This window comes from Diabrotica virgifera, chromosome 8 (assembly GCF_917563875.1).
Source record: "Diabrotica virgifera virgifera chromosome 8, PGI_DIABVI_V3a".
NCBI lineage: Eukaryota > Metazoa > Arthropoda > Insecta > Coleoptera > Chrysomelidae > Diabrotica > Diabrotica virgifera.
Genome location: NC_065450.1, coordinates 23635806 through 23659414, shown reverse-complemented (window position 1 = coordinate 23659414; position 23609 = coordinate 23635806). Strand labels below are relative to the sequence as shown.

The 23609-nt window shown below is 33.5% G+C and overlaps 1 protein-coding gene across 3 annotated transcripts in view; it reads left to right on the top strand.

Annotated features, from left to right (window-relative positions):
* LOC126890058 (unconventional myosin-Va) overlaps positions 1–23609 on the top strand; it is a 223822-nt gene that overhangs the window by 190520 nt on the left and 9693 nt on the right. For all 3 annotated transcript variants that reach the window (XM_050658884.1, XM_050658885.1, XM_050658883.1), the window contains exons 18-20: positions 7060–7259; positions 10385–10573; positions 16146–16385. In XM_050658884.1, coding sequence (XP_050514841.1) covers positions 7060–7259; positions 10385–10573; positions 16146–16385 — 629 coding nt within the window. The remainder of the gene's footprint in view (positions 1–7059; positions 7260–10384; positions 10574–16145; positions 16386–23609) is intronic.

Genomic DNA, 23609 nt, shown 5'->3' with positions numbered 1-23609 from the left:
TCTGTGGCTCAGTGTGGTAAGAGCGCCTACCTTTGGATCGAAAGATCCGAATGGTCGTGAGTTCGAGTCTCACCAGGATCAGACATTTTTCGTTTATTATAAATTAATAAATGAAAATAGTTTCTGTCCTTGTGGGAGCGGTACTCACCGGAGGGACCGCAGACGTTAGGGTACAATTAGCGTCTCTTTGCAAAGACAAGGACGTCGACTTTGCAAAGTAACAAGACACTTAATCAACACACACACTACACATGACACTAGGTAACTAACTGCAAAAATTCACCGTACCTACCATGCCAATGGCCATTAGTTGTCAAGGTATTAACTAAATAAAAAAAATATTAATAAAAAACTGACGAGAAAAAGTGATGCACCTGATTCATAAACTAATAACAAATATGTATACGGAGCTCTAAAAATATGCTTATGATATGAAAAAAGGGTCATACAATAACGATATATAAAAAAGGAGACCCAAGGGATACTAGTAACTATAGAGGAATCATGCTACGGAACAGCACATACAAAATATTAATAAGCATCTGCAGAAACAAAATAGATAAATACATAAAAAATAAAGTAAGTTATCAATCGAAGTAGCACAGAAAACGACAATAAATATCGTCTCCATGGACACGCGCCAACTCGTAACTCTTAATGACAAACTTTTTTAAATCAAAATGTACACCGGCCAATTCGTAACTTTTCTACTACCTGACCAACTCGCAACTTTATGCAGGTGAATTCGAAACCATTGATTAATTCTAATATCACAGGTAGTTGTTAGGTTAAAAGGTAAGAAATAAATTTGAACAGTAAAGGATTAAGCCAACACGGGGCATATAGCATATTATTATGTAAGCGAATGGTTCTTGGTTTGCTTAAAAACACGTTGTGTATTATATGTACCTATAAAAAAATAACAAAAATTGAAATCTCTTTTGATTTAAACAATATTATATGTACAGACCAGGGCGGATCTGTAAAAAAACGTCTATTTGTGGATGTGCGAGGTGGCATTCGGATTTTTGCAGATAAAGTTAGGTGACAACTTCAATAATAATAATTGACTTATGCTCCTTCTCAAATATGCCCGGAACATTAATAAAAAATTAAAATATTTGAAAATTTTGAAAAACATTAATTTTTTTCTACTTTCTTTGCTTATAACTTTAAAACGATTCATTATTTTCCGCACGCGACTGTAGTTTGCCGAACGACGCAAAGCGGGAGTTCGGCAAGCAGTCGAGTGCGGAAAAGAGACTTTCTGCAAGAGTTAGGAACAGTATTTTTTCTAAGAGTCTTTAAAAAATTACCAAATCTTAATCAATTAATTTAATTAATATGAAAATACATACACAAATTAATTCTTTGACAAGGTTGTCAAAACCAAACTTTCAATATAATTAGTTGGCATGACGACGATCTTGGTTTCCATGACGATGATTCAAAACTGTTATTGTGACTGTTATTGTCTACCGATTTGACTTTCGAATATTATGTCAAAATAATTTTATTTCATCGAATTGTCGCGTTAATTTCATTAAAACAGGAACACAATAAGATATATTTGAAATAAATTAGTAAATAATACATAAATATTAGTTTATTGCATGTATTATAATTACTTTAAGGCCATATTAACATATCTAAATTAACACGCGTGCGGAAAAGTAAAAATTAAAGTAGACATTTTTGCACGCTCGTAGAAAAACAATTTTTTGGCTTATAAACAAATACAGTGAGGACGTTTGAGTTGGAATAAATTCATTTTCTCGAGAATGGGCGTCTCTGGAGATAAATCCCGAAATAGGTCGATTTTTATTTTTAAATTCTAATTTTTTAGTATACATATCATACTAGTGACGTCATCCATCTGGGAGTGATGACGCAATCGATGATTTTTTTTAAATGAGAATAGGGGCCGTACGATAGCAGGCCGTATGATTCCGTCGTTATAACAGGTTGCCTTGCAACCAGATGCAGAACAGTGCCATAAATGTTTTCCACTTTTTAGCACTTTCTTTAATTGAAATTTAAAATTATTTACCACCAATAACTTACACCCACGTGCACTCATTACGAAATCTGTTATCTGTTACAAGAATTTCAGTCATTTTCACAAAATTTATTTGGATTTTCTCTAGTAACTCTTCCAAGAGAAAATACATAAATGATGAATACTTTTTACACCACCTTCAAAGAGAGTAATTTTTATAAGTACATACCTGGAATACCGGTATTAAATTATCATCATTACTTAAAAATGAAAGTTACTAATTCACCGGTAGTTAGTGGGTTATCGAAGAATTACCTACGCGCCAGAGTTACGAGTTGGCCGGTAATTAGGATGGGGATTAAAATAGTAGTAGAGACCCGTCTCCATACCACCAGATTGACAACAGGTGGAATACTTTCTTTGGTTACACCTCCTGAGATTTTCAAAATTTATAAATCATACAGGATGCCGAGGAAAGTAAGATGAGAGAATTTTACATAATTCACAACTCATCTGCTCAGCGTGGTAAAAGCTCCAACAAGAAAGAGTTCTTAATACTCAAACAAAAGAGTAAATGAATTAAAAATGTATAAACATTCTCAATTTCTTTGCAACACGAAAATGCAGCAGCTGCATAATACTATGGTCAAATCTGAGAGTGCAGGAAGAGTCTATACCGGATTCGGGGGTTGTTTCCCCCTCATCCCCCTCATCCCCCCACATAAAAAATACACTGGGACCCATTAAAGTGCTACGAACATGACTTCCAGCAAACATTTGACTTTGTAAATAGACACCAGATCATACTCGAAATGCAAAACAAGAATATAGCAGCAAAACTTAATACACAGATTAGCAAAAATGACAATGGATAACTTTGTAGAAGAAACTGTAACAGACGGAGCAAACAGAGAAACTATCAACATGGAAGTAGGAGTTTGTCAAGGTGACAGAATGTCTACAACACTTTTTAAAATAGCACCGGACGGAGCGATTAAAAAACTGGAATCAACAAGATGATCATACAAAACACAAATTATTGTGAACAAAAATAGAAAATAGAAACGAATGGAGCTTAAGGACCACTCGCATGAGATCACACAACACACACCTGTTAACGGAAACAGAGAACAAGAAAATAAAGAAAAAACTGAGTTATCCCACGTGAAAAACGGATCAGAGGAGCTCAAATATGCTCATATTAGTGGGCGGCTTATACTTGTGTCCATAAAGTACTGTACATTTTGTTTTGATTTTGTAACACCTTAGAATAATCAGTTTAGATTAACGAATATATATTGTCAAATATTAGACGCGAACCGTAGACGAATACTCATAGTATCAATATAATGTGATGATTGCTGTATTAGTTCTATATTTTACAGAATCAGCTAGAGAATATTATCGAGCTCTGTAATTTGTGCAACAATTATAGAGGTATAAATCTACTAAACACCGCACTTAAGCTAACCACAAAAGTTTTAACCAACAAAATCAATAAACTAACAATCTTTATCAGATGAACAACAAGGATTCAGATCCGGAAGATCCTGCGTAGACGCCGTATTTGTACTGAGACGAATCACAGAAAAGGCCGCTGAGTACAATAAACCAGCATATCTATGTTTTATAGACCTGAAAAAGGCTTTCGATCGCACCCAAGTCGAAGACGTCTTACATTGGGTCTCGGTGAATTCGTAACTATTTTAATCCCCCATCCTAATTACAGGCCAACTCGTAACTCTGGCGCGCAGGTAATTCTTCGATAACCCACTAACTACCGGTGAATTAGTAACTTTCATTTTTAAGTAATGTTGATAATTTAATACCGGTATTCCAGGTATGTACCTGTAAAAATTACTCTCTTTGAAGGTGGTGTAAAAGGTATTCATCATTTATGTATTTTCTCTTGGAAGAGTTACATACTAGAGAAAATCCAAATAAATTTTGTGAAAATGACTGAAATTCTTGTAACAGATAACAGATTTCGTAATGAGTGCACGTGGGTGAAAGTTATTGGTGGTAAATAATTTTAAATTTCAATTAAAGAAAGTGCTAAAAAGTGGAAAACATTTATGGTACTGTTCTGCATCTGGTTGCAAGGCAACCTGTTATACCGACGGAATCATACGGCCTGCTATCATACGGTCCATTTTCATTTAAAAAAATCATCGATTGCGTCATCACGCCCAGATGGATGACGTCACTGGTATGATATGTATACCAAAAAATTAGAATTTAAAAATAAAAATCGACTTATTTCGGGATTTATCTCCAGAGACGCCCATTCTCGAGAAAATGAGTTTATTCCAACTCAAACGTCCTCACTGTATTTGTTTATAAGCCAAAAAATTGTTTATAAATTTAAAACAGTGCTGAGGCCTGTTAGATAATCCGATTTTAATTCTGTAAAGTTTATTAGATAGGTAGAGAGCCTCTTTATATGTGAAAAAATTAGCAAACTTCTAAGTGGTCTACTTTCTGTTCAGAAAGTTTTTAAAAAATTTGAACTTTTTAAAAAAAAATTAGATTGCAAAATTATTATGCAAAATCTATCAGGTAGATTTTAATGAAATTTGGTGGACGATTTAAATATGTTATAGTCTGTTCGCTAAACTCAGACAGAACTTTCTAGATATTTTAGTCGGTAATTTTGCCAATTTTAGTAAAATTGGCAAAAAATAATTACTAAATAGTTAATAATCACTAACTAGTTAGTAATTTTGCCAATATTTGCAAAATTGGCAACAATAAAAAAAATTATCGACTAAAATATCTAGCCAGTTGCGTCTGAGTTTAGGGAACCGACTATATAAGGATTTTCTACGCGAATTACGAAGGTTCTAAGTGCAACCAAAGTTGTTGAAAAACACTGAATAAAAAGAGGCTTATTTTGCTCCCTTATTTTGTATTTATTGCTATTTTTCAGAAAGGGTAATAATTTAAGACATTTCTAGCTAGTCGTATATCATAAAAAATTCAATTATCTTTATTTTAATTCCCTACGACTTTGCTCCAAAATGAATCGTTTTAAAGTTATAAGAAAAAATGTAGAAAAAAATTAATGTTTTTCGAAATTTTTAAATATTTTAATTGTTTTATTAATGTTCCGGGCATATTTGAGAAGGAGCATAAGTCAATTATTATTATTGAAATTGTCACCTAACTTTATCTGCAAAAATCCGAATGCCACCTCGCACATCCACAAATAGACGTTTTTTTTACAGATCCGCCCTGGTCTATACATATAATATTGTTTCAATCAAAAGAGATTTCAATTTTTGTTATTTTTTTATAGGTACATATAATACACAACATGTTTTTAAGCAAACCAAGAACCATTCGCTTACATAATAATATGCTATATGCCACGTGTTGGCTTAATCGATTACTGTTCAAATTTATTTCTTACCTTTTAACCTATTAACAACTATTAAACAATGGTTTCGAATTCACCTGTATAAAGTTGCGAGTTGGTCAGGTAGAAAAGTTACGAATTGGCCGGTGTACATTTTGATTTAAAAAAGTTTGTCATTAAGAGTTACGAGTTGGCGCGTGTCCCTTACATTTACTGTATAAAAGAAACATACCAATCAATATTATACAAACCATCGAAAACATCTACTTTCATAATCGAAGGCAAAAATAAACGGAAAACTAACGCAGTTTATACCAGTATAAAGCGGAATCAGACAAGGTGACTCATTAAGCCCACTGCTCTTTAATATAATAATGGACGAAATAATAGAAGCAGTACGTAAAGGTCATGGTTACAGAATGCGGAAAAAAGAAATCCAAATATTATATTATGCAGACGACGCCGCATTAATCGCCGAGATAGAAGACGATCTCCAAAGATTAACACACATCTTCAATACAACAGCCAAGAAATACAATATGATAATATCAGCAGAAAAAAACAAATGTATGATAACATCTAAATACCCACTACGATGTAAAATCGAAATTGATGGGAAATAATAGAGTAGGAAGCAAGGTTTAGATATCTGGGAATAGATATAACCAGTTACGGAGATGTTGCAGAGGAAGTACGACAACAAAGCTTAAAAGCGAGTAAAGCGGCGGGATCTCTTAATGACACAATCTGGAAGAACAAACACCTAAGGAGAGACACAAAAAGAAGAATCTATAAAGCAGCAATTAGACCTATATTAACATATACGGCGGAGACAAAACCTGACACATCTAAAACGAGACGACTACTAGAAACAACAGAGATGAAAATACTCCGACGAATATCAGGGAAAAGACTGTTGGATAGGGAGAGAAGCGAAAACATAAGAAGATTATGCAATGTAGAAGACACCAATGGATGGGTGACAAAATGGAAACAGGAGCGGAACGAACACATTAGTAGAATGGCAGAGGATAGGATAGTACGAATAGCACGAGATAAGTCACCAAATGGATGAAGAAGTATTGGCAGACCCAGAAAAAGATGGTGCGATAACTTAAACAATTTAGGAGGCTAATATTTAAGAAGAAACAGGCTTTAAAGCCTACATAAAAGATGGGAGAAGAAGAAGATAAACGAATACAAATTGTCAAAGATAAGACGCGAACCGTAGACAAATACTCATAGTATCAATATAATGTGATGATTGATGTATTATTTCTATATTCTACAGGATCAGCTAGAGAAAATTATCGAGCTCTGAAATTTGGGTGTACCTAAGTGTTTTGAATGAACAATTTTGGTTCCTCGCTAAAAGCCTCTGATCTACAAATCGGATGCGGCAATAACAAAAATATTTGGGAAAAATTTTAAAATTACCTTTTTGTATTTAATAATTAAGATATCAAATGATACATTATATACTTCGCGATTTTAAACGTTCATAGGTATATTGACTTATCATCAGCACATTGTACCAGCACGTCTTCTTATGTTCTAGGAGGACTTTTAGGACGTTTTGTTCATATGTCCTAAAGAAATAATAATACTGTTCCTTTACTCCGTATTATCAGGATATCCGAGAGCATGCTAGTATAGTATCCTACACAGACACACGAATATACCTAATGTTTGTTGATTTTAGCTTTAATAAAAAATTTTGAAGAGAAGATTCAGCCGCTTATAGTCCCTGCCATTCTGGAACATGAGGAAATACCTGGAATAAGCGGAAATAAACCTAGCGGATTCAGAAGTAGAATAGGAAGTTCTTCGAGTGTGACCAGTCCAACAGGTAGTCAGAAACCAACTGCTGCGCTTTTACAAGAGCTAACGAATCATTATAAGGTAAAGTTGATTTTTGATATAATTTAGTGCTTTATATATTAGATAATTCTTGCAACCACTTTAGCCAATCTCAAGCGAAATACAATTTTGGTTTGAGGATGTAGGAAAAAGCTAGAACAAAATTTTCTGAGCTAGAAGGCCACCCGAACCGGATTCTGCACAGTGGGAGTTTAGGGGTTGTATCCCCCCATTGAGATGTGCTTTGAGCTCTACACGCTTAACTCCATTACTATTCAATACCCCCAGCGACATTCCATTAGTTGTAACTTCCCCCCTTAGTATCATCCTAGTGACGCCGTTGATCCTGCAAGAGATATTAAGGTATGATATGTACCATAGATGGAAACACAGAAGACCCAAACAGCAAATATTATTAAATATATAATAAAGGCTAAATCTTTGGCATCGCCTTATATTTATTAATGTTGATTTTTATACGATTTAGACATCCCTCAAAAAAAATCTAAAAAAAACTCAAAAAACGGCTTAAGCCAGTAAAAATCAATAAAATATTAACTATAGGCGCAAGCCACAAATAAAAATACTAACAAAACCCCAAAAACGGGTAAGAGGGGCCCATATCCTCGAGCGCCGGGTCACCGAACTGAACATAGCCCAGAGCCAGGACTCGGGGTATTATTTCATGTGGGAGTCCGTGTACCCAGGACTTCTATATGATAAGCACTTTGATGATTGAGAGCCCCTTTAGCTCATCAGAGTGCTATAGGGGGAAGTGGATGGTTTGGAGCATTGCTTAAATGAGTTAATCCTCCTCTCGTCTCCCCAATGAATTGTATCACCCGAATGTCATTCTCAAGGGGCGAGCAAGTCTCTCAGGCTGGCTTAAATCACTATTATTGCTTGCTTGTTTACTAAGGCTCTAGAAGACAGATGACCTCAAGACAGATGGCCTCATAACCCCCCACCTCTTTCTCTCTCTCTCTCTCTCTCTCTCTCTCTCTCTCTCTCTCTCTCTCTCTTTCTCTCTCTTTCACTCTATGACTTGTAGCTCCTAAGTAGAGCAAAGGGCGCTTTACGCGTTTTTAGCCGGGATTTATAGTTGATAGTGGTTGATTGCCTAGGTCAACGCACTCCTTACGTCGCTATTTGCTATGTAGGCATTTCGTCAGGCCGTTTATTTATTTTTTCGTTAGTTAATATCTTCCAAAACTTTTATAAATCTTCCAAAAAAACCCAATGCGAGAAAGTGCGAAGACTCTAGAATTATTATAAGCCTTATGAGCCATTTACTTAAAACATTTCTAATGGTCATTCACAAACGAATACATACAAAGTGCGAGGAACAACTAACAAGAACACAATTCGGATTTCGTGATGCTCTGGGGACACGGGAGGCCCTTTTTGCTGTGCAAGTGCTATTTCAGAGATGCAGGGATGTAAATTGTGATATATACGTATGCTTTATAGACTACCAGAAAGCATTTGACAGAGTAAAACATGACAAATTAATAACTCTAATGCAAGAAATTGGAATTAACAACAAAGATCTAAGAATTACCAGAAACATTACTTATTACAATCAAACGGCCAAAATCAAAATAAAAGACCAGTTAACTGATAAAATTGCAATAGAACGAGGAGTACGACAGGGCTGTATTTTATCTCCACTACTATTCAATATTTACTCTGAATGGGTATTTAAGGAAGCTTTAGACGTTTGTGCGAAAGGAGTATTAATAAATGGTGAATGGTTGAATAACATTAGATATGCAGATGACACCATAGTTTTTGCCGATAATCTGAATGATTTACAGATATTAACAAATCGTATAACAGAAGTTAGCAACAGATACGGACTAGCTCTTAACATAAAGAAGATCAAATTTATGACAATTAGTAAAAACCCAAAACTAAACGGTCAACTTACAATCAACCAACAAAATATCGAAAGAGTTGAGCAATACACATATCTGGGTACAAATTTAAAGCGAATAATAAAAGCGAAAGCAGCATACGTTAGAATGGGACCAATTTTCAACAGTCGAGACATATCAATAAAAACAAAATAACTTGAGTATTTCTATTTTCTTCATGTTTAATTTTAATCTTACTTTGTTAGCTGTATTTGATAGGTTTTTCAATTCGTCCTCCATCTGATGTTTATTTTCTGTCAGCAAGCATACATCATCCGCGAATTGTAAATCTTCCAGTTTTCTTGTAATATTCCACGTGTAATATTCCACGTGTAATATTCCGTTTTTACATCTTTCAATTTCCTCATTATCTAGCATCGGAGCCAATATGCATCCCTGTTTGACGCCTCCTTCTATTTTTACATTTTCTGTTAGACTTTTATTATGTTCTATTTTTGCTTGGTAGTGTTCATAAAACACTTTGATCAGGTTGACGTATTTTTCTGGTATTCCATATATTTTTAGCATTTTCCACATACTTTCATGGTCTACTGTATTTAAGGCCTTTTCAAAAGCCAGAAGGCTGACGCATATCTTCTTTTGGAATTAGGTACTCTGTTCGAGGATAATTTTTAGGGTACATATTTATACGATCGAAGGTAGAACAGTTTGCCCTGAATCCTGTTTGGTTGTCTCTTAATTTATTATCGATTTCTAGTTTTAATTTTTCTATTAATAATCTTATAAAAACTTTTGAGACTATAGGTAATAGTGTTATAAGCTTGGAAATTATTGCATTTTTTGCGGTCCCCCTTTTCAGATAATTTCAGAATTATCCCTTCCATACAATCTATCGGAATCTGTTCTTTAGCGCATATTTCTTTAAACAACTTATATAATATTACACTACCCCATTATACGTCAACTTTTAGTAGTTCCGCGGGTATGTTGACGATTCCTGCTGTTTCTCTAAGGGTGCCGATGGGGGATGGCGTCTATGCGCAGTATTATAGTCAGTGTATGAGGGAGAAAGTATTCGAAATAACGAAATAAAAAAATTAATAAACTTTAATTTTTAATTTTAATTTTTTTAAATTTAATAAAATTTTTTAATTCAATATTTTGACTACTTTCTCTCTCATATACCGACTATAATACGGCGCATAGACGTCATCCTCCACTGGTACCTTTAGAATCTTTCAACTGTATATTAGTTATAGGTTTAAAAAATACATTTTATTTTCATTACAGATTTTGATGTATTACGGAGTGGACCCTGAAGTTATATCCCAAATATTTAAGCAAATATTTTACTTCTTGTGTACCACCAGCCTTAATAATTTACTACTAAGGAAAGAACTGTGCCATTGGTCCAAAGGACTCCAAATAAGACACAACTTGTCGCATTTTGAAATGTGGACGAGAGAGAAAAATTTCGATGTAAGTATTATTTTTTATCAATTCATCAAATTAATATTAAAATCAATAAATATTGTGAGTCATATATTATGATCTTATTTAATGATGAATTATTACCAATGAGATTAAAGGATATTAAATTTGATTAGAAATCCTTCTGAATATACAGGTTAACAACAAAAATTTTGGTTAAAAATGCTTTGACTCTTATAGCTTATTTTTATCGATTTTTATGTGCTGAACCCAAATCTGGTCTTAGATTTTTTTTGTATCACTCATAGTTGTTGAGCAACCTACTTTTTGTTATATAGCTTAAAATCACAATCAGTGTAGTTATGTAGATTTCTCTAGTCAGATGGAATTGATTTCTCAGTTTTTTTAAGCTTCTGGTGTAGCTTTTTATGCTTGTTAGTCCAGAGAAATAAGATTTTTCTCGTGACACATCCCCCTCCAGGCCGAGACCAAATTTTTTGAGTAGTATGGACATCTATATTAATAACCTATATGTTTCCTGCAGCCGATTTTGATGATATACATAGTTATAAACAAATGAAGATCAAAAAACGGTAAATTTTCGCATTCTTCGTCTATTACCAAAAAGTTAAGCATTTTAAACAAATCTGAGAGTAAGAAACTCATAAATCGTATAAAAAACTTCAATATGGCGGTCGCTGAATATGTCCATCCTTATTGGTTGCTTATAAAATTGCAAAATAAATCATAAACTTTGAGATTTTTTAAATATTCATAACTTATGTAAAAATTAACTTAGAACCTTCTTATACACGTAATCCTGAGACTTCTTGTACTTAAATTATGTTTTAAATTTCAAAGCAATTGGTCAAATAGTTTAAAAGTTATTTAATTTGTTTTCCCAAATTCATTTTTTTGCAACACTATGAGTCAGAAAATTATGAGGTTACAATAATACTTCGGAGAGTTTATGAAAGAAGAACATTTATATTATTACCTTAATTAAAAATAAATGACAAAAAATAATTTTAAACACTGTAAAATTATTTTGCAAAAACATGTTGATTTTTTGCTTACTTAAAAACAATTAGAATAACTTTTTAACCGTTACCCGTAGAAAAATTATTTTTTCATATTTAGAAAGACTGAGTTTTTATACACATTTGGGAAGAAAAACAACTGTCCTAGGACAATTAGGGACAAAGTTAGCCCCCCATTTTTTTAATTCACTTGTTTTTGCAAAATAATTTTGCAATATTTATAATTATTTTTTGTCATTTTTTTTTATTTAAATTAATACTGTAAATTTTCTTCTTTCATAAACTATCTAAAGTATTACTGTAACTTCATCATTTTCTGACTTACAGTGTTGCAAAAAAAATTAATTTGGGAAAAACAAATTAAATACCTTTTAAACTATTTGACCAATTGCTTTGAAATTTAGGGTATGATTTAAGCACCATAAGTCTCAACATTCCGTTTAATAAAAAGGTTCTAAGTTTAAAAACTCAAAATTTATGATTTTTTTGCCATTTTCTAAGGAACCAATAAGGGTAGACATATTCAGCGAGCGCCATATTGAAGTTTTTTATACGGTTTATAAGTTTTTTACTCTCAAATTTGTTTAAAATGCCCAATTTTTTAGTAATAGATGAAAAAAGCGAAAATTTACCGTTTTTTGATCTCCATTTGTTTATAACTATGTATATCATCAAAATCGGCTGCAGAAAACATATAGGTTATTATAATAGATGTCCATACTACTCAAAAAATATGGTTTCGGCCTGGAGGGGGTTGTTTCACCAACAGGATATTTTTTTCCTTATTTCTCTGAACTATGTAGAGCTTTTCGGTGAAGTGACCAATAGTAGTCTCTCTTCATGTTGTTCCAGCGACCTTGGTAGCGCTTTCCATTGACTTATTATCCTGGTGAAAACGCTCCCTCTGCTCCTAACTAACGTCTGCCATTTTTCCAGGAAGTAATTAAAACGATTGCTCAAAAAGCACTTTCAAGCTCATCAAACATTCTAACCTTTTTACCTTCTTTAAGATATTAGCTACAATACTTCCATATTCTGGGTCCTTTGCATGTTCTAAGACTTTCTTACAGGCTAGTTCTTTTTGCACCAATGTCGATCCCTAGCTCTGCTATCACATTCATACAAGAAACATGGAAAGTACCCCGCACAAACCTTATGGACATTAGGTCCCAGTGGATTTCGTTCATACTTTGGGAAAATACTCTTTGAAGCATCCTGATAAAAAGTTCTCATGGGCACAACTCAATCGTATGAAGGATTTTCAAGATATAGAGGCACAAACTCGGACAATTATAAGATTTACTGGGTATTCCAATTCCCTGAGTTACTGATTATCTGGTAACATGTAGAAGTTTGGATCAAGGAGAAGTACTAGTAGTCTAGGATTTTTTCCCGGCTATCCAATGGCGACCTTTACTTTGACCTTGACTTTCAACGGACGTCATCTTCTAGAGTTTCGAGGGGTTTCGGCATTAAATTGATATAAACAGATTACTCATGGGTTCTTCGGATCGCTTAACACGAATATGCCATCAGACGTCATCTTCTAGATTTCGATGGTTTTCGGCATTTAATTGATGCAAATGAATTACTGGAGGGTTTTTTGAGGTCGATAAACACGAATATGCCACCAGAACCCACTCCCGGGGCACCTGGTTTCCAAGGTAAATGAAAGGCACTCCTGGAGTTTCGAGGGTCTTTGTTACTACATTAATGCAAACGGATTAGTTATAGGTTTTTGGGGTTGTTGAACACGAATACGTGATCAGCACAGACTCAGGAGCACCTTGTTCCTAAGAAAAGTTATCTTCTGGAGTTAAAAACCTAAGAGTAATCCATTTGATTCCTCCGAAACTCCAGAAGATAACCTGTTTTAGGCACCAGGTGTTCCTGTGTCTCTGCTGATCACGTATTCCTGTTCAGCAACCCCAAAAACCTATAACTAATCCGTTTGCATTAATGTAGTACCAAAGACCCTCGAAACTTCAGGAGCCCCTTTAATTGACCTTGGAAATCAGGTGCTCCGGGAGTGGGTTCTGGAGGCATATTCGTGTTTAGCTACCTCAAAAAACCCTCCAGTAATTCATTTGCATCAATTAAATGCCGAAAACCATCGAAACTCTGGAGGTCAATTCTGATGGCATATTCGAGTTTAGCGATCCCAAGAACCCATGAGTAATCTGTTTATATCAATTTAATGCTGAAAACCATCGTAACTCTAGAAGATGACGTCCGTTGAAGGTCAAGGTTAAGGTAAAGGTCGCCATTGGATAGCCAGAAAAGAATCCTAGACTACTAGTACTTTTCCTTGATCCAAACTTCTACATGTTGCCAGATAACCAGTAACTCAGGGAATTAGAATACCCAGTAAATCTTATAATTTTCCGAGTTTGTGCCTCTATATCTTGAAAATCCTTCATACGATTGAGTTGTGCCAATGAGAACTTTTTATCAGGATGCTTCAGAGAGTATTTTACCAAAGTATGAACGAAATCCACTGGGACCTAATTTCCATAAGGTACTTTGGTAAAACTACCTTGCTGGCTAAGAAGCGTGTATGTTACTTTTTAATAGCCACTTTTTAATCCAATCAAAATTTATTAAATATAAGTAGAGATGTAAATGAATTGTAGGTAATACGGCTTCATAAGTGTTATGTTTGGGTTTGGCACCTTAAAAAAAAACAAAAAATAAAATGTGTTTTATAGACCAGGGCGCATCTGTAAAAATATTAGTACATTTGGACGTTGAGAGGTGACTCAAATTTTTTTGCAGAAATTGCTTGAAAATAACTCAACTAATAATATACTAGTTATCCTCCCTGTCAAAAAGGTCCGGAACATTGTTTAAATAATTAAAATGTCAAGAAATAAAGGATAACTTCGATTTTTTTCTTCGTTTTTTTTTATTATAACTTTAAAAGTATTCATTTCCGAGAAAAGTTGTACTAACATAAAAGTTGCGTAATTAAATTTCCTACAATATAGAATTGGTTAAAAATTTTAAAAATAGTCACCCTTGTTGCAAAATAGCAATAATTTTGAAAAAACCGTACAAAAACAAGTACTTGCATTTTACGTTTTTCAACCGTTTATGCTACACTTAGGACCTTCATATTTCACACAGAAAAACTTTTTAATACAGTAAAACAATACTGCATATTTCATTAAGATCGGTTCAATAGATTTTGCAAAATAAATTTTGCAATCCAGCTTTCGCAAAAAAAATTGATTTTTTCAAAATGTTACAGGACTGAAAATAAAGCAGAGAGCAAGTTGAAATTTTTTTTGCGTATAGAAGTGTACTGTAACTTTCATTTGCAATTTGCAAAATTAAAATCGATTAACTGCCACGGCGTCAGGATTTTTTTTAAATAAACATTAATTATTGGTGCTACGCGCAGGAGAGCTGATAGTTTGCCCTGATTGGGCATTCCAATGACCTTTGATAATGATTGATACATTTTAATTTTTATTATACTTCGATATAAATAAATAAATTTGTTTATTGCAAAATACAAACACATGCCCTATCTTTCGAAATAACACTTTTTTAGCAAAAACTTTCTTTGTTCATATATTTTAAATTAGAGAATAAAAGTTTATTATTTTTAAACATATGCAATTATTTAAACAATATTTCACAAACAATAATAAAATTAGTTTGATTTTTGTGGAATTAAAATATTAAAATACAACAAAATATAGAGTAAGAAAATAATATATTAGATAAAGATTGGAAGAAATTTTGGTGGAAATCAACTTGTGTGAATCGAACACCGCTGTCCTGCGCGTAGCACCAAAAATTAATGTTTATTTAAAAAATTTCCCGATGCCGTGATAATTAATCGCTTTTAATTTTGCAAATTGCAAATGAAAGGTACAGTACACTTTTATAATAAAAAAAATGCTATCTGCTTTATTTTCAGTCCTGCAACATTTCAAAAAAATTATTTTTTTTGCGAAAGCTGGATTGCTAAATTTATTTTGCAAAATCTATTAAACCAATCTTAATGAATTTTACAGTGTTGTTTTACTATATCATAAAGTTTTTCTGGTTAAAATATGAAGGTCCTAAGTGTAGCATAAATGGTTGAAAAACGCAAAATGCGAATACTTGTTTTTGTATGGTTTTTTTCGAAATTATTGCTGTTTTGCAACAAGGGTGACTATTTTTTAAATTTTTAACCAATTATGTGTTGTATAAAATTTAATTACGCAACTTTTATGTCAGCACAACTTTTCTCAGAAATGAATAGTTTTAAAGATATAATCAAAAACTAATAAAAAAAAAAGAATTTTTCCTTCATATTTTGACATTTTGATTATTTAAACAATGTTCCGGCCATTTTGAGTGGGAGGATAACTCAAATATTATTATTTGAGTTATTTTCAAGCAATTTCTGAAAAAAAAATTGAGTCACCTCTCAACGTCCATCTCAAAACAGATGCGCCCTGGACAGTAATAAAGTGTTTTCATCTTTGGCCTGTGTTATTAAGATTGTTGCATATACAAATAATGAAAATAAGTAATACAATAAACTAATAATATATTAAACTAATGTGTTTTCTCTTGTACAGGAACCAGCCATTCAATCAACTCTTCAGCCTATCATCCAAGCTGCCCATTTATTGCAAGCTCGAAAATCAGAAGAAGACGTAGCTAGTGTTTGTGAGATGTGCAGTGTTCTAACGGCTCCTCAAATTTGCAAGATTTTAAATCTATATACACCAGTTGACGAATTTGAACAAAGAGTGCCAGCTGCCTTTATCAAACAAGTACAAGCTAAATTGCAAGAGAGACCAGATAGTAGTGCACAAGTAAGTAGGCCAATTCTGTTAATATCAAGTGATAGTGTTGGACTAATACAGCATTCGAGAATAAATAAAATTATAAATTGTACCATATTATTTTATCTCAAAAACCATGAAGGGAGTTATTACAGACGACTCAATTTCATTTCGGTCGTAATAAATACGCCATCAAGTAGAGGGAGCGTGACAACAAAGACAGAAAAGAGAGATAAAAGAAAAAGTCTTAATCAGGTGTCCAGGCTGGGTCTTGTGTTTTATGGAAATTCGATACAAAATCAATGCAAACTCGTTGTTCGTGGGTTTTTGGGGTCGCAGATCGTGAATAACGTGACGGAGAAGGTTTCCTGGGTAATCCGGGCTCATGATGCTTAGTTGTCAAGGTAATTGTATCATTGTTATGGTAATTAAAGTTTGCCCTTTCTTTTCCCATTAGAGCCAGATTTGCATTTGAATATATACTCTACGCACGTGCTGAGTAATGGCATCGACTGTTGGGAGATTTTGCCGAGAACAATATTCTTGTTTTGTTTTTAAATTGGCATTAAATATATCCGATATCTATATGTCTCTGCCAATTTAGTCGTACTATGTTTACACTCAGCTAGTAGGTATGTTAGACTTTCTAAATCTAAGTGAAGCATTGTACGTTGCCAGAAGTAGTTGGCTGCCATGTTCCATTAATTAATCAATGGATAAATCACGTTTTTTTTTTTAATTTTTGCTCATTTAATATTAGGTCTGGATTTTTTTGAAAGGTATTAAAAATTTTTATTTTGTCTTGGCCAAAGGTACAATCCGACAAGCGAGGGCTGGCGGGTGACCTTAATCGCGTGTGTCACAAATGCGTGGTTGACGTATCAAAAATTTAGTTGGGATCTGAAAATTACGTTAGTAGATATTAGTCACTACGATGTGAACTCCTAGCCGACAGCAATAGAAATGAGCAATCCTTTCCACTTTTCAATTTGTTCTACGCTCAACCCGCCAGCACTCACTTGTCGGATAGTAGCATAATACACCTAATTGCAACGTTTTATCTCATGCAACAAAAAAATGTTGCGAAATGAATTTCGACTCCATTCGAGTTCTCTGCTTAACCCAGGTATAACCATACCAACAGGCACCGCTAGGAAAACATTCCACTTTGCGGTTCAGAGAACCCATATTAAACGAGTCTGTGTACTCTATACAGAGTATGGCATTAGTAAAATAATAAAACAAGAAAATCTACGGTTTCGTTTTGATTAAAATCTGTCTTCCTGCATCCCCCGATAGTATTATTTCTAGGTCTACCTGTTTTCAAGGAGGCTCTGAGGAAGACAGATTTTTACCATTCCGACCGTAGATTGTCGATATAAATTAAAACAATTTATATCGCAGTATGGTTATAACGCCCTCTAACGGGGAATAAGCGAAATGAATTTCGACTCGATTCGAGTTCTCTGCTTAACCCAGGTATAACCATACCAACAGGCACCGCTAGGAAAACATTCCACTTTGCGGTTCAGAGAACACATATAAAACGAGTCTGTGTACTCTATACAGAGTATGACATTAGTAAAATAATAAAATAAGAAAATCTACTGTTTCGTTTTGATTACGGTTTCCTCAGAGCCTCCTTGAAAACAGGTAGACCTAGAAATAGTACTATCGGGGGATGGAGGAAGATAGATTTTAATCAAAACGAAACCGTAAATTTTCTTATTTTATTATTTAAAAAAATGTTGTCTTGCACAAATTAAATATGTTTCCAAACTCTTAGAAGGATTTAGTTCTTCTGGTTTTTTTCCGAGCAAGTTTCTTACTAAAAATAGATTACTTTATAAGTATAAAAAATATCTCTGCCGCTAATTAAATTAAAAACTTCAAATTTTAAAAGGTATTTTTAAAATAATGTTTTCCATATTATACACCACGGAGACCAATGTTGTCATGATAATCGTGTTCAGCAACCCCAAAAACCCCAGAGTAACGAATTTGGTCCGATTTCTTATCAAATTTCCATAAAATTCCTAGAGATGTGACCTATCGTTGGTACCAGGTGGCTTGGTAACCATCGTCGACATTATATTAGTGTTCAGCGTCTTCAAAAACCACCGAGTAATGACACCAAATTTTGTATCTAATTTACATAAAACTCTAGGAGACATCTTGGACACCAGTTGCCCAGGAGAATATAGCCGACATGATAATAATTAGTGTTGTGGCGACATGCTTCAAATACTATTTTGCTAATTTTAATTTTTAACAATTGAATATAGTAATTGAGTCAATACTCGCAATCTTAAGTTTGTATTTTTATTAGTTGTTATATAATCATGGGGCAACCGGTTTCGAGTCTTACAATATATGACTCATCATCAGGCCCACTACAAAAAGTCTTCTCAATACAAACTACAAGATAACAGCCATTGAAACTGTTCCACAGCTAAAGATGTACCTGGAAGTCACCAGCCCCATAGGAAGAGTTGACCAATCAAACAGCCCTTAGTCTCTTAAATTGTTTGTTATGTTCAATGTGGAACCTGGCAAAAATTCTTGTGTTCCCAGTGGTATATGTTTTTATCATTAACAGTTGTTTATTGTCTGATTTAGCAGTTGTTTTTGTATGTTTTATGTTGAAAAAGTGTAAAACATTTAATAATTTAATAATGGGACATCACTCACAAAATTTCCACATGCACAAATTTAAAATTTTTTTTTTGTTTGCCAGAGACTTTTTATTATAATACATAATAAAAAGTAAATAACTGTATATTAAAAGTAAATTATTATGTAAAGACTTTTTACATAATAAAAAGTCTCTGGCAACTAAAAAACAATTTTTTAAAATTTGTGCATGTGGAAATTTTGTGAGTGATGTCCCATTATTAAATTATTAAATGTTTTACACTTTTTCAACATAAAACATACAAAAACAACTGCTAAATCAGACAATAAACAACTGTTAATGATAAAAAACATACACCACTGGGAACACAAGAATTTTTGCCAGGTTCCACATTGAACATAACAAACAATTTAAGAGACTAAGGGCTGTTTGATTGGTCAACTCTTCTTATGGGGCTGGTGACTTCCAGGTACATCTTTAGCTATGGAACAGATTCAATGGCTGTTATCTTGTAGTTTGTATTGAGAAGACTTTTTGTACTGGGCCTGATGATGAGTCATATACTGTTAGACTCGAAACTCGTTGCCCCATGATTATATAACAACTAATAAAAATACAAACTTAAGATTGCGAGTATTGACTCAATTAATACAGGGTGTCCAGAAACTCTACCGACAAACGAAGACATAAGATTCCTCAGATAATTTTAAGACAATTTAACCCAATTCACCTAGTCCGAAAATGCTTCCTAAGGGAGCTAGAGCTCTTTGAAGATGGCGCCATGTAATTAGTTTTTCTTAAATACCTCCAGAACGCTTCTATTTAGAAAAACGAAAATTTATCTCAATTATGAGATATTCGAGTACTAAAAGTTACTCTTGCTTTAAGTTGGTAAAATACATCGTTCTATTTTTAATTTTTTTCAAGTTTTTTTTTTCAAATTCCCAAAACTAAAAACTTTCAAATCGATTTTTCTAGAAAACGGTGTGTCCTACCGACTTAGAGAAAGAGTACCTTTTTGGTACTAGAATACCTCACAATTTAATAATCCAGTATCAAAAACGCCTAAAAGTTAAAGACAAAAAAGTTATGCGATAAAATAGCCGTTGCCCTACCCAAAACGGACGCCTATGACCGGTACTAGGAATTCGCAATGGATGGAGTCGATTTATTTCTGGAAAGTAAATATGTATACAAATTTTCGTTTTTCTAAATAGAAGCGTTCTGGAGGTATTTAAGAAAAGCTAATTACATGGCGCCATCTTCAAAGAGCTCTAGCTCCCTTAGGAAGCATTTTCGGACTAGGTGAATTGGGTTAAATTATCTTAAAATTATCTGAGGAATCTCCTGTCTTCGTTTGTCGGTCGAGTTTCTGGACACCCTGTATATCCAATTGTATAATGGACTCGTATTGGCAACCCTTTCATGATTTAATTTTTAATTTTTAATAACTTTTCCCTCAAAACGAAATAATACGTCCCATTTAAAATTCACATTTCTTTCGGCTCATAATATCTATACGAAGCCAGATGTTAATGGCCTGTTCAGTTTATGTATGGGAAACAAAAATTCCACATTTAATAAATTACCGTATTCGACCAGCTAGCCTCTTTATGTCAATACATCACTTTTTAAATGCATTCGAACCGTCAACTTCCCCACATGTGTCAACATTAATGTTTTTAGTTCAGTCTTTTACAAGCCTCGGTCCTTAACATACCTACCCTCTTCGAGAAATAGGAACACCGAAATATTTGAACTATGAAAAATGAACCTATTTTTACCGAAATAAATAAATATATTGTTGAGAGTTTGTTGTTTTACATTTATTTTAATTTTATTTATTTGTTTCCGTGGACAATAAAGTTATTACACGCAACTCAACCACACCACGGAACAGTGTTATTACCTCAGAGACCCCAAAGTAATGAGTGTGAACTGATTTTGTACCGGATTTCCACAAAACTCCAGGAGACTAGTCCAGTCCTGGGCACCAGGTGTCTCGAAGACCACACCGATAAGATATTAGTATTCAGCGACTCTAAAAACGCCCGAGTAGTAATACAGAAATCATTTTCGTTATTTATTTCCGAATTACTATCACTTTTCATCACTTCGAAATGCATTTTCCTTGTTCAATAATGCAATTTTCATTTCGTCATCATCACGTTAGTTCACAAAGATTCCTAAGGCTCTCACGAATTGAAAGCAATAAGTTTCATTGAGATGGATCCAACTGTAAAAATTTGGTAGGTTTTGGGCTTTCTACTGCTTTATTATCTCACCTATTAGTAATTCATCTGGGTTGTTGATGATATTTCTTTTATTTTCATGTTTTAATTGTCTCCTTGAAATTTTGAGGCTCTTGTTATCTACAATAGATTATTGGATTTGTTCGCTTTTGCGCTTGTGTTTTCCGTCCTGATATATTTTTTTATTCTTTTACGGTATGCGGCAAAAAAACAATACTGAAATTCGTATGCCTCAAATTTGTATGTGTCAGGCGACTAAACGTATTGTGTGGTTTCCGAACGTCGTTATAACGTATGTGAATGCCGTGGTAATGTTAGGTGCTTCAGAGTGGCTCTCAGTTTTGCGGAAAAAAATTTTATGGTTGAGCACTATTTTCAGTCATACGGAAAAGGGTTACGAAAACGGTCCAAGCTTAAAATCGACAATGGTTTCAGCAGGACGGGACAACCTGTCACACTGCCACGGAGTCTCTTCGAACACCGTGCGATCATTTTGGGAGGTGCTATTCACTAGAATTAATGCCACCAGATGCGTACATATGAAGAATGCTGAGGGGGTCATACACACCCACCGTCTGCCATTTGGGAATTGCCTTGGGAGGAGAAATTTGTCTTAGGAGGGAACTTTCAATGAAAAACCAAAAAAAAAATAAAAAAGATAAACTCAGATTATATAAAAGGCATAAATAGTAATTTATAGGCATTAAGTTCCCTTAACTTTACTAACTAGCTTAATAATTTTTTTCTTAATTTTGGATCTTTTCAGAGGGAAATTTCTTCATTTTCCCTCCCCGTAGATCCGCCACTGACCAGACGGCATTTTTATCATCTGTTTTATCGCGAACGTGCGTCGTCGTGAATAATGTTTGCAAGGCTATATCATATATACTAGATATATAAATAATCATAAACTTTTTAATATTCATTTTACTGTTTATTTTGCCGTATACTGTACCTATCTTTCTTCGTGGTGTTCTTTGGTTTTATTACTTTACATTTTTCTTCCCTTTACCATTGTTGCTTTTGTTTGGGTAGGTACTTATTCTGTCAATATAGGATTTTATTTTGGCCGTGTATCTTTTTGATTTCCTTTATAGCTTCTATTATAAGGACATTTATGGTGTTGAAATTTAGGTCTGTATTCTTATTGCTTTCGAGAATGCTGTCGATGTGTTTTTCAAATGTATTTGTATTATCAGGCTCTGTCCAGATAGGTGTGGACTTCTTTTTAATCATGCGTTATATCTCTTTCCCAAGGTCTATTTCTATCGAGGCTTTTACTGTCCCAAAATCAATTTGATGGTCAAGCCTTAAGAGGAAACAGTAGCGATCAACAGGTAGCAAAACCGCGTTCCAAGATTTCGGCTGTAATTTTAAATATTTTTTCGAGATATTTGGCACACGTATTCGTAATATAATGAAGAATGGCGGTACAGAGCCCAATTTAAAAAATATATTAATATGTGGAAATTACTCTGTAATTAAATAAAATATTAAAAAACGAACCTGTAGCCCCATTAAGAAGAAAAAAAATACACTCTCTTCAAATAAATTTTTTTATCCGATGCCTAGATTTTGTGTCATTTTGGAACTACTAAAATTTTTTATTTCATTAGTAGTTCCAAAATGACACAAAATCTAGGCATGGGATAAAAAAGTTTATTTGAAGAAAGTGTATTTTTTTGTTCTTCTTAATGGCGGTACAGGCTCGTTTTTTTAATATTGCATTTAATTACAGAGTAATTTCCACATATTAATATATTTTTCAAATTGGGCTCTGTACTGCCATTCTTTATTATATTACGAATACGTGTGCCAAATATCTCGAAAAAATATTCAAAATTACAGCCGCAATCTTGGAACGCGTTTTGGCTACCTGTTGATCACTACTGTATCACCTTAATTAAAATATCAATTGAGTTTTTAAACGCTTTTCTTTTATTCAATCGTTTGGGTCAAATCTTTAGACGTTAATTTGACTGCCTTTTCTTCAATGCAAATGAATGAAAACTTTTCTTCAATGCAGATGTATGCATTTGCGGAAACAATACACGAATAGTCAATAAAATTTTTTTATGTAGGTATAAATTTATTTATGTAATAAAAAAAAACGATTTTAATGGAAAATGCTTCAATTCTCTTGTTTTTTACAATGTAGAATCTTGAAACTTTAAAGTATTGTAGCTAACTTTATGAACTATACATAATTTCGCTTTTTACTTTAATGGTTTACGTTATGCTCCATAAATAAACAATAAAATTTCAAATTTTTTGCCGATTCCGACTACTTTTCATGTTTGTACATCATGTTTATAAAAATCCAAAGCGGCGAAGATTTCTTTGATTGTATAATCATCGGCGCCTATT